At 41.1% G+C, this 19,763-nt stretch overlaps 2 protein-coding genes across 4 annotated transcripts; one reads left to right on the top strand and one right to left on the bottom strand.

Moving 5' to 3' along the window:
• Positions 1–10,018: 10,018 nt before the first annotated feature.
• Positions 10,019–14,571, top strand: LOC135612483 (uncharacterized). 3 transcript variants are annotated; one of them, XM_065108847.1, is made up of 8 exons: positions 10,019–10,533; positions 10,993–12,129; positions 12,240–12,330; positions 12,447–12,604; positions 12,693–12,744; positions 13,131–13,207; positions 13,330–13,423; positions 13,521–14,571. In XM_065108847.1, the coding sequence occupies exons 2-8, from the start codon at positions 11,002–11,004 to the stop codon at positions 14,108–14,110; spliced, it is 2,190 nt and encodes a 729-aa protein (XP_064964919.1). In that variant the 5' UTR covers positions 10,019–10,533; positions 10,993–11,001; the 3' UTR covers positions 14,111–14,571. The 3 variants fall into 3 exon arrangements, with proteins under 3 accessions (XP_064964919.1, XP_064964917.1, XP_064964918.1); XM_065108845.1 differs by having other exon boundaries at positions 10,020–10,533; positions 10,639–12,129; XM_065108846.1 differs by having other exon boundaries at positions 10,020–10,533; positions 10,613–12,129.
• Positions 14,572–15,330: 759 nt separating this feature from the next.
• LOC135611703 (laccase-6-like) lies at positions 15,331–17,791 on the bottom strand. Its single transcript, XM_065107351.1, has 6 exons — positions 17,669–17,791; positions 17,261–17,412; positions 16,900–17,144; positions 16,694–16,822; positions 15,678–16,619; positions 15,331–15,582 (listed from the first exon to the last, which is right to left on the bottom strand). Exons 1-6 carry the CDS (start codon positions 17,789–17,791, stop codon positions 15,452–15,454), a joined length of 1,722 nt encoding a protein of 573 aa, XP_064963423.1. The 3' UTR covers positions 15,331–15,451.
• Between the last annotated feature and the right edge of the window lie 1,972 nt (positions 17,792–19,763).

Raw genomic sequence — 19,763 nt, 5'->3', positions numbered from 1 at the left:
TTGCAAATAAAAGTATACCCTAATGGTTGTTCATTATAAATGTCCTTATCAATTTTATCATATAAGAATGCATTATTCACATCAAATTGTCAAAGCTTTCATCTAAAATTAGCTACTAAAGCAATCACTATCCTAGATGTCATCTTGGCCATGGGATTACATGTTTTCTAAAAAACTTCTCCATATTTTTTAGAAAACTCACTTATAACAAGTTTTGCCTTATAATGATCTATACTTTTATCTTACTTATATTTCACCTTGTAGACCCATTTGCAAGTAATTGGATCTATATTTGCAAGCTTGGGTATAAGATCTCATCTTTCAATTTTACTTAGAGCCACCATTTCTTCATTCATGGCATCCTCCCACTTCTTAACACCTTTGGCTTTATCAAAATAAATAGGATCAAAATCATCAATTGGTTCAGAAAGAAAAACAATGAGATCTGATTATATTGTCTCCATCTCTATAACGTGTTGGTTTGACAATTATTCCTTTTGATTTCCTCAATATTAGAATTTTTTTTTCATTAACATTATTACTTCTCGTATCACTTTGCTCTACCATTGGTAACAAAGAAATAATAGAAGTAGATATAGATAAGGAAGATGATGAGCCAAAATCCATAGAAACATTAGATCATAAAGGAGACTTAACTATAAGTTTTGAACATATATCATTTTTATTATTATAATTGATATTTTCAAAAGAAACTACTTGTAGAGGATAATAAGAAAGAAACTTCATCAAACACAACATCTCAAGATATCATATACCTATATATTTGTGGATCTATACATTTTTAACCTTTTTTCCTTTTCTTATAGTCAATAAAGATATATTTCTTGGTAGTATCAAGCTTGTTTCTCTTTGAGTTTGGTATATGAATATAGTATAGAGAATCAAATATTTCTGAAATATTTTAACATTTGATTTCTCATCAAACATTAGCTCATATGGAAACTTCATATTGATTCGACTAAGGGGAGTTTGATTAATAACATAAGTTCATAAGTTGCATATGTCATACCTTCTACCTATAATGTTAGTCATAGGTGTCGTGCAAACCAATCACGTGAGCGATAATATGTGTGACATAATATACATTCTTTTTGCTTATTATTTATTTGACACTTTTCTCACTTTATATTATCTATTGCACATATTGTGATGTCTATGGATCTGTGCAATGAGAATCGGATTGTGATAAGATTACGATAATGAGACTAATTCGCATTTAAACACAAACCCTAAATAATTTCGGTCATAAGTGACTTGAGAGGGACATCGAGATAACCTTATAGACTGGTGTATTGTATACCCGTCCATATGATAAAGGCGGTTGGTCTCATAGCTGCTCATGTGGAGACACTAGGGATACGATATAGGTGCTCATTGGAAAATGAGTTCACTGATCGATCCGCTCGCAGAATGCTAGATGGTTGATTATACCTCATTGTCAAACAACGATTCTGTCATTCTAATAATGTATCTGGTCCTTAGATTTAAAACACTAAGAATGTCCTGTATAAGTACTTCATTCTTTGATACCAGACTTATAGGTCTGAAAGTTCTAGATCTAACATATCCAGTCATTAAGAGTGACAACTAATCTTAGGAGGGCTATTGAGAGTCGATAGAGGATCATCCGCTCTTGGTGTTATGAGAGAAATATCCTATGTGTTCTTACTTAGACAAATCATTAACCAAGATTATTTGGATTAAGAGAGAAAGAGTTCTCCGATAGAATCCGATTAAAGCGAGACTCGAGTAGAAACCATATGAGTCTGATAGCACCATACTCAGTATATGATTTTTGGGATATTAAATAGATGAGGGACTATAAATACATAGTAACTAAGATTAGATTTGTATAAAGGATTGGATTCTCCTGTATCGTTTGGGGACTATGGCGTAATGGTCTAGTACGACCGTAGTCGATGAGTAGAGTGAATTATTATAAAGACAATAATTCACTCAGCTAGGAGTTCTAATAGGTATGACTCACGGCTAGATCGATATTAGGCCTAGAGAGTCACACACATATGGTAGGTGTTGCGATGAGTAGAGGTTTGGATATGAGATATCCGTCGGAGTTCCTATCTTATTGGATATCCAGTAAGCCCATGAATTATAGGATCTTATGGATGAGATCCAATAAGAGACGATGAGAGATTATTGGGCAAAGATATACTAATCTAAGAGGCTTGGGTAGTTGGATAGAGATCCAGTACTCAATAAGGCAGGATTCATTAGGGTAAGTACATAGGGGACCTCTATAAATAGGATGGAACCAAAGGGCCATAGGCTAGACCCTTTTTGGCTACCACCTCCTATACTCCTTTCTCCCTCTCCTTCTCAGCTAATATCCCTAGTTTGGGGCATGTTGATAGCAAGAAGTGTTGGCCCCTTCTTGATCGGGTGGTGCGTGTGGAAAGGAAGATTATGTAGTGATTTGAGGAGCATCTTCATAGCTCCTACCATGTGGATCACTGCTAGAGAGGAGGATAGTTGACCTCCTTCATCCTCTCCTATAGATTTATAGGTTTTTAGGGATAATATGATCTCCCTATGTAACACATCTATCACGTATATGTAATTTTTCGATTTTTGCGGACCAATCTTCATACGATGATGAAACCTTCTTTTTCTGTACGAAATTCTAGGATTTTATTTTCTATTCTTCCACTACGCATGTGATGCTATCCCAAATTTTCCAATAGTGGTATCAAAGCCAAGTTGTTCATGCAAAAAATTGGCTTTTAAACTACGTGTGTTGTGTTGAATCGCGTAGAATTATTTTTGTGCGATTGCTGCGATTTTTGCCATATTTTTAAAATCTAGATTGCACTCTTTTTCTTACTATTGAGAGGTATTTAAGGGAGGTCTTTTGATATCAAAATAGTTAACATATAGGTTGGCCAAAGGCTACTTGTAGCCTTGGGCGAGAGCTCTTAAGGGGGCTCTCGGCCTGGCCACCTAGACCGAGAGCAGCCATGCTGCTCTTAGCCTGAGCAAGGCAGAGCCCTTGCAACTAGGCATTCCTGGCTATAAGAGGTACCCCTAGCGGCTAGGGTTTCCTAACTGCTTGGGAGACCCTAGTAACTAGGATTCATGGCTACATACGGCAAGTAGGTGACCAAGTTTACTGGCTGCCCATGGTTGTGCTATATAGCCAGGGAAGAGGACTCCTTGGTGGCTAGGGTTTCCTAGCTACACAAGGCAGCCCTATGACATAGGATTCCTGATCGTAGGGGAGTCCCTAGTGGCTAGGGTTTCCTAGCCGCATAAGGGATTACCTGCCATGTGGGGCACCCTATGGTAGGGTTCCCAAAATACTACATATAATTAATTAAATAGTTTAATTAATTATTTTTATATAGTAGTCCTACATGATGATGTGTACATGTCATATGTGATGTAGACGGATGATCATTGACCGTGTGATGTGTGTGGACATGTGATATGATTATTATTATTATTGGGGCTTGTGAGCCTCTAAAGTTTTCCATTTCTTGTTGGACATGTATGCTTATGATTATGTTGTAATTACACGAGGAGGTGCGACGGGAGCGTGGAGGTGACAACGAGACCCACGAGGCTAAGATGGATAATTACGACACATAAAGATACACCGAGATGTCGACGGAACTGATGATGATGAGATGGATGTGTAGGGAAATCTAGGGATAACATCACATATGTAACGGAAGAACAGAAAAAACAAAAACCCTAAATTTTCCAATGATGTATTTATCGTCATGCGAAGATTTGTACGTAAAATCTATAAAACCGAAAACTGCATATATGAAATATTATATTTAACCTAGGGAGATCGTATATCCCTGAATCTCTACAGATCTGTAGGAGAAGATGAAGGAAGTCAAGTGTCCTCCTCTCTAATAGTGATCCACATAGCAAGGCTATGACGATGCTCCTCAAATCTCCAGGCCTACTATTTGAAGAGAAGAAGGGGAGAGGAGAATAGGACATAGCAACCAAAAGAAGCTCTAGCCTATGAACCTTTAGTTTCCTCCTATTTATAGAGGTCTCCTATCAACTTAAACCTAATGAATCTTACCCTATTGGGTATTGGATCTCTATCCAACTATCCAAACCTCTTAGATTAGTGGATCTTTATCCAATAATCTCTTATTGGTTCTTATTGGATCTCATCAATAGGATCCAATAATTCAAAGGCTTATTGGATATCCAATAAGATAGGGGCTATAACGGATATCTCAAATATGTACATCTACTCATCACAATGCCGACCATATGTGTGTGACCCTCTAGGCCTAATATCAAGCTGGCCAGGAGCCTATCCTCAATTATTGTGAATTATTATCATAATAATTTAGGATATACAAGTCCAAATGGATTGGATTCTCTTGTATCGTTTGGGGACTACGGCGTAGTGGCCTAGTACGCCTACAGTCGATGAGTCGAGTGAATTATTATGAAGATAATAATTCACTGAGCTAGAATGAGTTTTGACAAGTATGACTCATAGCCAGCTCGATATTAGGCCTAGAGGGTTACACATATATGATACGTGTTGTGATGAGTAGAGGTTCATATATGAGATATTCGTTGGAGCCCCTATCTTATTGGATATCCAATAAGCCCCTGAATTATTGGATCCTATAGATGAGATCCAATAAGAGCTAATGAAAGATTATTGGGTAGAGATCCACTAATCTAAGAGACTTGGGTAGTTGAATGGATATCATGTACCCAATATGGTAAGATCTATTAGGGTTAAATTAATAAGGCGCCTCTATAAATAGGAGAGAACTAAAGGGTCATAGGCTATGCCTTTTTTGCTACCACCACCTATTCTCCTCTCCCCTACTCCTCCTTAGCCAACAGTCCCTATTTGGGGCATATAGAGATTTGGGTAGTGATTCGAGAAGCATCTTCACAGCTCCTACCATGTGGATCACCGCTAGAGAGGATGACAGTTGACCTCCTTCATCCTCTCTCATAGATATGTAGGATTTCAGGGATATGCGATATTCTTAGGTAAAACATATCTCTCATATACGTGTGATTTTTGATTTTATGATTTTTGCGCACCAATCTTCACACGACGATGAAACTATTTTGTGGAATTCTGGGATTTTTATTTTTGTTCTTCCACTATATATGTAATGTCGCCCTTATTTTTGTGGAGTCTACCTTTTCGTTTCAAAACCCTAAGTCTCCTACTGTGCGACCTACTCCAACAAATATACATCACCGAAGTACACTGCTGATCCCGTCAAACAAGTCTCCTACAACCCCATCTAGTCCTTCTCCTCAGGATCTACACTCTCTACTTCTCTCGGTTCAGCAGCTCCTCACCCCCTCTATTGCTCCTCTCCCTTCTTTACAAGGTTCTCCTATTGTTGAAGTAATGCCCTCAGAAATACAACCACTATCTTTATCCTCTTTTGGGACTAGTGAAACTGAAGTACCTTAGCTTACCCCAACCCATGTCAATGCCTCTCCATCGCTCATGCCTACAACATAACCTATAGCCCCTAGACATTTAATGATAATACGCTCCAAAAATAGCATCTTTAAATCACGATAAGTCCCTAACCTACATGCTATCACAAAATCCTCGTCAAAGACCAATTAACCTACCATAATTACTCAAGCTCAAAAATCTCCATATTGGTGTAATGCTATGTATGAAGAATATGATGCCCTCCTCCATAATTCTACATGAACCCTTGTACCCTCTCATCCCACAAAAATATCATCGGGTGTAAGTGGATCTTTTGAATTAAGTAGAACTTAGATGGATCTGTTGCTAGATATAAAGTATGTATAGTGGCCAAAGGGTTTCATCAGTGTCCTGGTGTTGACTTCATAAAGACATTTAATCCTATTGTTAAACCCATAATAATCCGACTTATTCTGAGTTTGGTCATCTCAAAAGGTTGGCATTTATGACAACTTGATGTTAACAATACTTTTTTACAAGGGACCCCAATTGAAGATGTCTTCACGTAGCAACATCTTGGGTTCATTCACTCTCAATATGCAAGACATGTTTGTAAACTACAAAAAGCTATTTATGGACTCCGTCAAACTCCAAGAGCTTGGTACATCGAACTTGGCTCGTTTTTTACATCAATTGGCTTTATCAACTCCAAGTCTGATACCTCGCTATTTCTCAGTCACCAAAGTAGCAATACAATATATCTTCTGATATATGTGGATGATATTATTGTCATGAGCAACAATCCTATAGAAATCAAGGCATTCCTTAAGAATTTGGCAAATCGATTCTCCCTCAAAGATCTAGGAATCTTGAGCTATTTTTTGGTAGTGTAAGCAACATACACATCTTTAGGACTCTTCCTATCATAAAGAAAGTATATTCAATATTTATTATTAAAGATGAATATACATGATACAAAAGCGGTTACAACTCTTCTATCTACTAGTGAGTCACTCAAACTATATGATGGAAGTCCTTCTACGTGACCTAACTCAATACCACCAAGTACTTGGCTCTTTATAGTACTTATCTCTCATCAGCCTAGATATCTCATTTGCAGTTAATAAATTATCACAATTCATGCATCGGTCATCTATTATGCATTGGTCTATGGTTAAACAAATCTTATGATATCTTCATGGGACCCTCAATCATGGCCTCTTTTTTCGTAAATATTCCCTCCTTCATCTTTGTGTCTTTGTTAATGCTAATTGGGTAGGAAACTTTGATAATAGAACATTCATGTCGGGGTATATTATCTTTCTTGGAGCTAATCCAATCAGTTAGAGTTCTAAGAAGCAAAAAACAGTTACACGATTTACAATTGAAGTTGAATACCATGTCATTGTAATCGCTATTATAGAACTCAATTGGGTTAGGAATCTACTCAAGGAACTTGACATTAACTCCACCTCTACTCCTACCATATATTGTGATAATGTCGGAGCCACTTACCTATGCGCCAATTCAGTATTCCACTCACGTATGAAATACATAGTCATCGATTTTCACTTCGTGCGAGAATAAGTTGTCAGACATCAACTATGTGTTTCTCATATACATATGGCTGATCAACTAGCAAACTTACTCACGAAGCCTCTCGCTCATAAACTATCTTGACATGAGCACTATCTTACGGGAGCATGATAGTAGCTAAGATTTCTCATAATAGCAGCTAAGATTTTTTCAACTACATAAAATAAAAAAATATCATAGTTCTGTTGAGAAAAATCCTTCTTCCATGTATAAACAGGAAGTACCATATCAAATACAGTAATATCTTTTTCGTTTCATTCTTAATATTTTTTTGTTTCATTCTGTTAATCCTTAGTGGCTTATCTTGCTATCTACCAACGAGTTAGCAACTGTTGTATCAAACCTACAAAGTACAGATAGATTCAGACCTTACCAGCAGCATCGCTGTTGATTAATCTGAGAGATTCATGAATGACCAAAACCCTCTGTAAGTTCAAGCAATATTTATTTCTTTCGTTTTCGTACAACCAATTATGTCATGCTCTATATGCTGCTTTCCAGGAAAACATGTGCAGGCAGCGCCAAACTCTAGCATGCAAACTTAGAATTTAACATGGTTCGTGATGCACGTACTGCCCAAAAGTCAAGCACCAACCCTCGTCAGCCGATACACTCGAGGCTGCCCTTTCAAACTGAACTACGCAGCAAATTGAGTGCCTACGGGTGTTAGATGTAAGTTGTAGCAGGCTTGTGGCAGTCTTACTCTAGTCACACAGTTTGCTGCAGTCGTGTACAGATCGGAGCGATCACTATAGCAAGATTACCGGGCATATTGGTACCACTTTGTCTTTCTCCTCAGTAAATAAAAGTATATTTAAAAGACTGGAGAGATCTGAGTTGATTTGAATCACAGAATTTTTTTTTTATAAATTTATATCAAGCTAAACAGATCATGATATGATAAAGGATATCAACTAAACATATATAAGATATTAACAACTAAAAGAGAAGGATCTCTATATGTTCACCACCTGTTCCTCCTCTCTCTCCGGTTGTCAACACTTGTTTGTCACTGACCTTGCTCTTTTGAAGACTTGAAAGAAGAAAGAGGGTCATGCTATATATATAGGATGAGTATCATAAGAACCCTAGTGCTAATCTATTTAAGATTTCTTTACTTGATTTTTAATCCTAATCCAATTAAAATTTCTATTAAATCTCCATCTAATCTAGATATAGTCCTAACCTAATTAGGAGATACCATATCCACAATAAATTATCAGAATATCCTTAGTTAATTTTAATCTAGATTTAATTATAAAAAATTAAGATAACCCTAGGTAGAAATCCAAATATAACACAACTAGTTAAGTCTCTATCAAATGAAATGAAGGTGCATACAATATCAAAATCTAGGAGTTGTGCGTACCTCAAGTTGGAATCCCGGGCATTAAGGGGGTGGAAGATACGCCTCTTTGCAAAGCTGGTGTGCTGGAGGTGGACAGCTGATCTCACCCTTCAAACTTACTGGTTTCCCATGTCAAACTCTCATGACAAGGAGCAGCTTCAATATCCTATTGGGTTGTCTTGAAGGATAAGATACATAATTCAATGAACTTCCACAGGTGAAGCATAAACACATGCATGCCATCACTGTTTTCACTGAGAGCAAACTTTGGCTTTACATAGGGTGGGAGCAAGGAAGGAAGGTTCAGTGTCTCCATCACATGGATTCCTGCTGCGAGAAAGCATGTCATGTAAATAACAAGACTTGATTAGATCTGTAGATAAGGGAGAGATTAGAGAATGATTGGAATAACTTGTATCGTATCGATCGACGCGCTTGTTAGGTTAATTAAGTCTGTCAGAATTAGTCTATAATCAATAGTTTACAGTGGTGAAACCCTAGAAGATGACAGCACATGGAAGGTGTGGTTGTAGCTGGTGGTGGTGAACTAGTTTATCTACAATGTACATATATATATATGACCCCAACTCTTCTTTGTAAGCCCTGCAGCTGTACATCATCTCCTAATGGAACTCTCGTCCTCCCTCTTTAAAGGTTCCATTCCAAAGGAACAGTGGCCACGCCAATATTGCAGAATACTTCACAGCTCCCAAGTTTCTTTTTTGGAGGGTTTTACAGAATCGATATCTGCTATGGACGAACAAAATGTCATTTGCTATGACACTACAAACTCAAGAAGATTTGGAGAGGTAGAGATAGATCTAAAAGTTTTTCTATTGGAAACTATAAATTATTAACGATTATAAATAAAATCTTAATTAAGAATGATTGCATAAAATATAGGTTGATTTAAATTATTTACAATATTAAAAAAAAGAAGATAATAATGTACGCGTTGAATACATCTACTGTTAATGTACCGATCAATGACTACCCTCTACTTAACAACCTCTACCCACATCGCTAATATGTGAAGACGGATGCCGCGGCCCCACCCACCGACGGCCGGGGCCCGCGGTGTTCGAGGGCCCCGAGTCCTTCTCCCTTGTGATTTGGCTTGTATGTACCGTTTTGTCCCGTTGCGGCCTACCGCGATGTTTCGGGGCGCGTGGGACGATGAGTCGCCGCGTGTCATATCGTCATCAAATAATTGGACCTTAGGGAGGGGGACCCACTCGCACGTCAACATTTGATTTCATATATTTTATTTTCTCTACTTTTCGTTATGTTGGAGGATATTCTTCGAAGCGTTTCTCTCCCATTGGCTGATAGGAAAAAACAAAATCAACAATTGGTGATCATAATTAGATGTCGGAGGTTGGCGATGACAATAATTGTAGGTGGTATTGGGACGATAATAGACGACAAAAATTGATCCATAGGTGATGGGTTATGAGCGATGCGGGTGAAGGATGGAATTGACGCTCAATGTTGTCACCATCAAAAATATTTTTCTGTTAAAATCAAAAACTGAAAACAATTTCTTTTATAAGGATCGCTTAAAATGTTTTTTTTTTCTTTAAAAACGAAAGGAAGTGTTTTTGGAAGGAAAAAGCAATGCCAGGGGCCGCAAAAGGGTATTAATTCTACCACATGGGAGGGTTACTTCGGCTGCTTCCCACTCGGGACTGGGTAAAAGAGGAAGGGCGTGGTGGCCACGAGGAGGTCAGGGATCAAACAGTGGGCGACCTCAATCCATTCATTTGGTGGCCGTACGGGAAGCCCGATCGATTACTAGCAGAGGAAAAGAACGAATTCAATTCAAGCGGAAGTGTGACACGGAGAACTGAGAGCGAAGGCAGCACCAGATTCGGGAGGGCGAGGAGGAGGACGGGGCCAGAGCTCGCCCAAAACCCTCCAAATCGCGGTCCTCGGGCCACCCGATCTCGGAGATCGAGGCTCCACACCCCCTTATCCGATTTATTTAGTCCAAATTCGATTTTTTTTAATGGGGTAGAAGTTGAATTTTTTAGTGCCGAGGTTCTTCCAATCGACAGAGAACGTGAGGAAATTGGAAAGGTTTGGTGGCCGGCCCGGAGGGAGAAAGGTTGCTTGGATCTGACGGCGGTTCCCCAGCTTTTTAATGGGAGGCCAGGTGAGCATCCTCTTCTCTCCTACTCTCTTCTAGTTATGCTTCCTTTCTGGATCGGTTTTATCTTCTTTTCTTGGTCAAGATCGTTTCTTTTGATGTGATTTCCAGTTCTACTTCGTCAAAATCGGATTTTGATGAGCATTTCTCCGTTTCGTGGTTCGGGCTTTCTAATTATCCTTAATTGGTGTCGGAGATCAAGGCCCCGTTCATAGATTTGTCGAAGTCGGCATGTCCTACTCTCCTTTTTAATACGAACCGTGTCTTACTTAGTTGTAATGGGAAGCAACAGAGAGTCTAGATTCGTTGCCTCCACTGCTTGGGTCGGAGGTGTTGAATCTTAGCATTCCGAGATGGAGATTTTGCAGAGATTTGATCCTTTTGTTTATCCTCCCCTTGCTTGCTATTTATAAGGGCAGCGGGATGTTATACTGAGATGTACTTCCTTGTCGCATGGTTCTAAAGTGATAAATCATGGCTCAAGATTTCACCTTACAAGAAGAAGAGGATGAAGTGTTCTTCGACTCGAGAGACTACGTCTCGTCTGTCTCCGATTCGTGTCCCGGAAGCCTGGCGGATAATGGTTTGTTCCCTGAAGACCAATTCATCAGTTGGCCACGGGTTGTTCCCCAGGTCTGGATCAAGGATCCTGTCAGCGTGAGGGAACGGCGGGACAAGTTCATGAAAATTTTTGGTGTGGATATGATGAACAGCTCCCCTGAAGAATCAGATAGTCCTGATGAAGAGCTAAAGGTGGATGGTGATATTGAGCCGGATATTGGTAGGGTCATGTCAGACTATGGTGCTGTGCTAAGAAGCCCTTGTTCAGGGGGCAATTGTTCTATGTCCAGCTTGTCCAATGAGGAGATGGGTGCATCATGCAGTGTGAATAATTTAGGCGAAGATGGTAGCTTAAGAAGCCTTCATGAAGTTGGTTATAATAGGAGTTCAACACTTCATGAACTTGAGAGAAATTTTGGTCCATCATCCTTGACCCAGCAGCTTATGAGGAAAGAAGATGATGCATCAATCATATCTAAGAAGTCAGTAGAAAGGACAAAGATTGGATGGCTCAGAAGATTGGGTGCTGCTGCTTGCATGTTGGATAGGCAAGGGGACAAGTGTAGTTCCAATTTTTCTAACTTTTGCAGGGGTGGAAGTACTAAGACTCAAAGGGTCAAAGTCCATCCTTACAAGAAGCGATCAAAGGAATTATCTGCAGTCTACAAGCGGCAAGATTTCAAAGCCCATAATGGTGCCATCTTAACCATGAAGTTTAGCCCCGATGGTCAGTATTTAGCTACCGGAGGTGAAGATGGAGTTGTGCGTGTGTGGTATGTAACGGAATGTGAAAGAACAGATGAAAAAGACATTCTTGGAGATGATCCTTCATGCATATACTTCACAGTGAATGACACTTCTGAGTTAACTCCTCTCTACGTTGACGAAGAGAAAAAATTGAAGTCCAGAAGCACAAGAATAACTTCAGATCCAGTGTGTGTTGTCATTCCTCCTGAAGCTTTTCAGTTGTCTGAGGAACCACTTCATGAGTTCCATGGGCATGATGGGGATGTTTTGGATATTTCATGGTCAAATAATAAGGTCAGTTAACATTTTTACACTTTGCTTCTATACTGAAAGATAATTTATTGATATAGACTTTTAGTATTGCACGAATCTTTTTCTGATTGTGAGATTTATGCTTTTGTCAGTGCTTACTATCATCATCTATGGACAAAACTGTTCGCATGTGGCAAGTTGGTTCCGAAGACTGTGTCAAAATATTCCCTCACAATGATTACGGTAGGTAATTCCCTTTGATGTTGTTATGTTGCCATTATCTGTCATTCACATAATTTTAGCTCCGGTCAGTTCGTTGGTCTCACAAGTTCTTTTGCATCATCCGATGAATTATGCAGTGACATGTGTGCAGTTTAATCCTATAAATGAGGCCTACTTCATCAGTGGCTCCGTTGATGGTAAAGTTCGTATATGGGAAATTTCAGTATGTCGTGTTGTGGGTTGGGTTGATACTAGAGAAATAGTCACTGCAGTTTGCTACCGTCCTGATGGAAAGGTGTGTTGATACTGTTCTTTGTAGTTGTTCTTAAAGAGTTTTGTCATTGTGAGACTTTCTATAAAAAAAATGTTTTCCTTTTGTGCAGGGAGCAGTTATTGGCACCTTGGCAGGCAATTGCCGCTTTTATGATGCATCAGGTAAATGTGAATCTTCTAACATGATAGTGTTTTTTTTTTCTTGTTGACATCTTTATACATAGTGGAATACCGTGATCCTCATAAAAAGACTACATTCTTATTCTCCTAGACTGAGAACTAAGTCTTCTTTACCATGTTGGTCACTTTCATATGTATGTTTTTATTCCCTTCACGGATGCTTGATACACTTTCTGGATATGTACTTAGCTCCAACAAATCCTGCAGACCAATACATCGCACTCTTTCTGACTCTGTTGCTCCATTGAATGGATTTGAGTTTGGAGTTTTCGTCATTATTTGTAATAATGAGAAATCTTGCTACAGTTTATCTCGTTACCTCATAGGATTGTATATGTTACTTATTGCTGTTTTTCTGCATGGATCAGATAATCATCTGCAGCTAGATGCTCAGGTCTCCTTGCAGGGCAAAAAGAAGTCCTCAAAAAGGATAACAGGATTTCAGGTAAATTTCTGCAGAAGTGACCCCTATATGGTTGATATTTCATATCTGTATTTGCCAACTTCATGTATGCTGTTTGTCTATTACCATTTCTATCTTCTTACAACTTTTGGTTCCATCTCCAGTTTTGCCCAAGCAATCCTCACAAACTGATGGTATCTTCTGCTGACTCACAAATCCGAATTTTTGATGGCATTGATGTGGTTTCGAAATTCAAGTGTATGAAATCTTGCCCTATTAGTATGATCCATTTATTCCAGGACATTCATTCGCAGGCCAATAGTCCTTATGTGTCTCGTATAATTGCTATTCACAGGTATCCAGAACTCTGGAAGTCAGGTCTCTGCATCCTTCACTGCAGATGGACAGCATATCTTTTCTGCCAGTGAAGACTCCAATGTTTACATGTGGAGCCATCATGCTAGCGATGTGGCACCCACATCTCACCACGTGAAGAGCACCTGGTCTAGTGAGCGGTTCATTTCGAGCAATGCATCTATTGTGATACCCTGGTGTGGTCTGCAGTGCAGAAAATCAGGAACAAACACCTCTGAGGTCCCCCATTTGCAAAAGGATGTCTTCAGGGAGAATGCTGGGCTCCTAGGATATGACTTTAATTGTCATATAAAAGATTTGATTGGTAAATACACCTTGAATTTATCGCCTTCCAGTTGTTTCTCTCTGAGCCATGAGTTCTTGGAGTCTCTGCGGAAGAGCTCTGCAACTTGGCCAGAGGAGAAACTTCCCTCAAACTTTGTTGCATCTACCTTCTACAAGTCCCACTACAAGTCCCTGAAGACTTTTCGCCAGACCACCTCACATGCCTGGGGTCAGGTTATAGTTGCTGCTGGATCAGATGGATGGATCAGATCTTACCAGAATTATGGATTACCACAACATCTATGATTAGTTTGGCCTGCACATGGTCATATCGATTTCTTTTTGCCATAGTACCACTACATATGCTTTTGGCAGTACCTCTTTCACACCGATCTATTATGTAAGTAGAACATACAAAGGAACACATCTCCAGTGCTTCTGCCAATTCTACATGGATCAGAATTATACATAAGCTGGCAGGACACAGAGATATTGACGCCATCAAAAGATCAAGCTAGGCGGATAAGGCTTGAATTCTTTGTACATTTGTGCAGTGTAGGTGAGATTTTTGGGTTTGGTATTTTTCTTGTATCAGCTTTGGACACCTTTGGGTTTCCTGATATGTCATAAAAACATTTGGCAATATTGGTGTAAAGCATCCCCATTGTCTAAGGCGGCAACCGGCAGATGAGCTGGGTGAGGGTTAACTTGTACTTTCGGATAGAGAATGCTCATTCAATTATATAGATTCTTTCAAGTATTTCCTATCTGATTGAATTGCTACGGTTGGTCATGGTGGGTTGAACCTTGTCCTGAGGTCTGAATTGGGGTGTTCATCTTCTAGAATTTGCTCCTCTTGTAACTACTCATGGTAGGTTTTGCATGTGGTTGAAGGGTTCTTTCTGGTAAACTTTGTATTCATCTTGATTTATTGATGCTTGGAAAAGTTAAAACTGGTGACCTCATGTCATTGATGTTTTGGTCTTTTTCTTTCCAAAACCTGCTACTGCCTCCAAAATGATCCATTGCTACAGTGGACTGAAACACAACCATAGTCTAATTCTGTCTAAATCACGATTCAGATGGCTCCACTTGCTGTGACCTCGCACCCAAGTCATCTTTGTTTATTTATCATAGAATGAGTCTAACATGGTTTAGGAAAAGTGAGAATCTCTTAAAGCACATGAAGTATAGGATCTTTGTGTTTGACTTAGTGCTTAATTACACAGAATTTTGCTTTTCGTTGAAGATTATATCTCGCTAAATAAAAAGTTTAGGTTGCACGATCCAGATAATTCATAGTATGATGGATAAACCTGTCAAATGCCTTTGTGATGGACATTAATGTCAGCACAAAATTGATGCGAGAACAGAGCAATATAGATTTCGAGAACAACCATAAGGTGACCTCTTTCCACACCTTTCTGATGCAACCAAATGTGTTTTGATTACAAGTATAATGCGGGCGCACGCACCTATGCATCCATTGATGTGTTTATTGGACATCCTTTTAGATTTGGGGAAAACTTCACATGGACGGAAGCTGCTCGAAAGAATGAAATCAAAGTGCTTTCGAGGTATGACACATCAGAACACATGAGCAGATGCACAGCACAGCAGTTGGTGATGATGATTCCAAGTGGCAGATCAACACCTAGGCAAGTCGGCCGGAGGATGGGGAAGAGTCTCCAGGGGCCCCTCGCCGTTCTTCACGATGAACGCCATCGACAGGCCCCAGGTCAGGTGCACATCAAAATGGCAGTGCATGAACCACACACCTGCATGCAGCGTGCATGACGCGTGTTCTAAGAGGCTGTGTCTACGAGAATTTAGTGGGTGTTAGGACGATGATACTGAGAGAGGTCAGTAGTACCTGGATTGTCGGCAACGAACCGGATGGCGGCCCATCCTCCGACCGGCACTCCGATGGTGTTCATGTATGGCGGATCAACCAGGTTGAGCTTCGCACCCATGGGGTTGTAGTTCCCTGTTCCGTAGCCCACAACATAGAAGTTGTAGCCATGGAGATGGATAGGGTGGTTCTCGGTCGTCACGGTGCCGGTGTTCTGCAAGATGAGCTGCACCCTGCTCCCGTACTCGAGGACCTTCACTTTGGTCCCGATCAGGGACTGGGTGTCGTTGGGGATATTGTTGGGCGCGCCATTGACGAAGTCGTAGGTCTTGAGCGGCACGCCGGGGAAGTCGTCCGTGTACAGACCATTGATGTTGTTGTAGTAGGCCTGGAGGAGCGAGATGTTAGGCTTGACGAAACTGACGTTGTTCATCGACGCCGCGAAGACGCCGCCGCTGGGTCCCTGGCAGCTCTTGTTGGGGTTGGAGGAGTGGCATTCCTCCACGTTCAAGCCGACGGTGAAGAAGAGGTTGGCGTCGATCACGGAGGGGAGGTTGGTGGCGTTGAGGCTCCGGAGCATGTGCAGGTTGGTGTTGACGACGAGGTTGTCGTTGTAGACGGGGAGCTGGGCGGGGAGGCTGAGGTCGTCGAGCGTGGCTCCGGTGTACTGGAAGTGGGCAATGGCGGAGATGTTTTGGAAGGTGACGTTCTGGGCGGACATGTACGGCCCCATCGCCATGTCGTACCGGTCGATGGGCTGGTCGGCCTTGACGAGGACGTTGATGGTCTGCCCCGGAGTGATCATGAGGCGGTCGACGGTGAAGGGCTTGGTGTACTCGGCGTCGGCCTCCACGATGGTCAGCTTGTGGCCGGCGATGGCGAAGAAGTGCTCCATGTTCAGGGACGCGCTTATCAGCCGCAGCAGGTACGTCTTGCCGGGGACGACGTCGATCTTGTACACATCTGGAGACAAGAAACCAGTCGTGTGACAATCATCAACAAGAAGCAATGGTAGCAGCGAGAGCAGGGTAGGCTACCAGTAGCCGAGCAGTTGTAACGCGGCCCAGGGTGGCTGTTGATGAGGTACGCCTCCGCAGGTGGAGGGCCGCCGCCGCTGGCGACCACCTCTTTCTCCAGCTGCAGCATATCCTTGTGCCAGTATTCCCCTGAGACGAGCTTTGCAGCGTCAGCAAAACCTCGAACCAACTCTGCTCGAAGCTCATGGGAAGGGAAACGACATTACCAAAGATGAGGACGTGCTCCTCGTAAGGGTAGGGAAAGGGGTAGGGGACGCTGGTCTTGGGGTAGATGACGATGGCGCCGTTGACGGTGGCGCGGAGCCATGAGATATGCGCGTGCCAGAACAGCGTCCCCTTCTGCTGGAACAGGGTGAACTCGTAGGTGAAGCTCTGCCCAGCCTGGATCGGGCATTGGGTGATGTAGGACGGCCCGTCCGCCCAGCACGACAACCTCTGCCGCACTCCATGCCTACAATGCACAGATGGAGAGGACGCCATGATTAGTTCTCGGCATGCGCTGTGAGTTTGGTACCGCATGAGCAGCGTAGACATGCAGTAAAATGAGCCGGGTGGCAAGATTATTACCAGTGGATGGTGGCGTTGTGCGGGCTCTCGTTCGTGACCTTGACGATGATCCGATCATCTTCCTGGGCGTAAATGATCGGGCCGGGGAACATACCATTGACGGTGACGATGTCCTTGGTCTTGCACAGCTTCGTGACCCTCGTCGTTTGCACCTGCGCGCATAACATTCACACACAGTCAAGCCATCAAACAAGCAGATTTCCATGACAAGCTTTGATATCAATCTCAACTTCACAAAGAAACGACCCTTCGTTCTAATACTCCATGCAATAAAGGAGATTCTACAAATGACTAAATCTCTCTATCTCTCTGTCCTCTAAAAACTTACGCAACATATACTCAATGAAAAGCCTGCAAACTAAGAACAGAGACATATGTGCGCATGCAGACAAAGATAAGAACGGAGACCTTGAAGTCGTAGAACCTGGTGGATCCTCCCACAGGCCAATGTCTGCGAGCAAGGCCGAGTGGAACATAACATGACAGCAAAAAGCTCAGCAACAGGATGTGATGAGAAGAAGACAAAGCCATCTTCCTACTGTTTCTGTACCTCTTGTTGTGCACATTGGATGGAAAAGGAGTGGTCTGCTTATATACAATTGTTGGATTGAAGCGTGGAAATGACTGAAGCAAGAGAGAGAGAGAGAGAGAGAGAGAGAGAGAGAGAGAGAGAGAGAGAGAGAGATTGTCTCTGCAAGAGATTTGTCCAGATGTGCGGGAGAGTAGGAAGGGCAGGTCACCCTGTTCCTCCCAACACCGTGATTTGTTATCATAACCTGTCGGAGAGGTGGCCATCCAAAGTCATTATTGTACAAAACTTATTGGCTGTTTTGACTGCACAGAGAACAAACCATAAAGGTGAGGGATAAAGGAATTAAAAGGCTGCGAAATAAACAGTCCTTATTCTTTACATCCACCTCTAAAAGGAGGTCATATTGGAGCCTGGAATGCCTACCAATCCTTTTCTGGGAGGAACAGTGTGTCCATGAAATTTTGCTCTTCTTTCGCATTGCATGCACCCACTGGAAAATGGCCCAGGCTTCTGAAGCAGAGCTTTAAAAGTAACTTTGTGGAAGGAACACATCACTCATCAGCAATGATTTTACTTTCCACCTACTTCTCCTGTGACTTTATCTGTCCCAGTCCTTGCAGGGAGGAATTATTCTCATCTACATAGCCCGTGCTTGGAGAGAGGAAGGAAGACAGAAGCATGGAAAAGGCCCTGGTAATTATGCATACATGAATGAGGGTACAAATGCTGGTTAACCGTGGGTGTTAGAAATATTAAGGATCAAGCCTTCTGCTTTTGAAGTTTGCGATGCTGGTTGAAGCAGATTTCCATGATGATTGTAGCTGCCATGCATACTAAGCATTGTGGAGATCCAGGTGCTGGCATGACTTGTTCTTCTGGGAGCAATCTTGAGTTGACATTTTTGTGCAGATGCTCTGCTGCAAACAAACATCCAGTCAGGCCTCAAACTGTAGAGATAATAGATACTCTCAACAAAAGAACTCCAATCTTGATGGTGATTACTTTTGTGCAAATTTATACTGTCATAAGAAAGTTTGACATGATAGAGTATGTTGGTGTGGCACTTCCTATTGATGGTAACTGGATCTATGACATCTATATTAATCCATCACATGTATGTTGTAAGCCTGATAAGATGTATCACTTGACGTTACATAGTTCTAATTTGTTTGACTGACTGCTTAGCAGTTCCACTCAAAGAAATACTGCAATATTTACCTCAAAACGATCTATGCAAATCTGCTTCAAATAATGTACAGAGAAAGAAAAGGAAGCAATGTTTCAATGTTCCAAATGGTCCTGTAGAACATTTTGCTGACCACATAATAATACTGCAATGTTTCAAATAGCATAAAAAGCTAAAGACAACAAAGCAAGCAACACTACCACCTTTTCCCCATTAAAAAAGACAGTAACATAAAATTTCCAGTTATGTACTAGAATAATCATCACAGAAGCCAAACTATGTTAGTTATCAGTACAAAATAACCTAATGGCTATTAGACCAAACTAAACAATGATTAGGAAATAATAAGTTAATAACTACCCATTATCAAAATTGATCACAAGCCCATGGAATGCATTATATGCAGACCCCAACCACACAGCAAATGTGTCAACCAAACAGTTGACCTAAACCCTGTGATAACATCGACAGAAACATCTAAATAACTCCAATTATATAATTTGCTACCCTATGTTTGTTCATTATTAATTTTTCCTGTAGCTAGATTCTCCCATGCAGAAGTCCCCATGATGTGTCACATTAACCAACACCCATGATTTTAAAAAGAAGTAAACACAACTAATTAGCTATGCAGTCTTCAAAGTCTGATCAGTAAATATATTTCGATGTGGAGCAAATCATCTCTATTATGTACAAAGAGATGAAGCCTCAAATAGGACATATTCTGGTATTGCCCCAATGGCCACAATAAGTAAATACGTCCACGAACATGAAACCTCAAGGTT

This window comes from Musa acuminata, chromosome BXJ2-5 (assembly GCF_036884655.1).
Source record: "Musa acuminata AAA Group cultivar baxijiao chromosome BXJ2-5, Cavendish_Baxijiao_AAA, whole genome shotgun sequence".
Lineage (NCBI taxonomy): Eukaryota > Viridiplantae > Streptophyta > Magnoliopsida > Zingiberales > Musaceae > Musa > Musa acuminata.
This window is presented reverse-complemented; position numbering and strand designations above follow the sequence as displayed.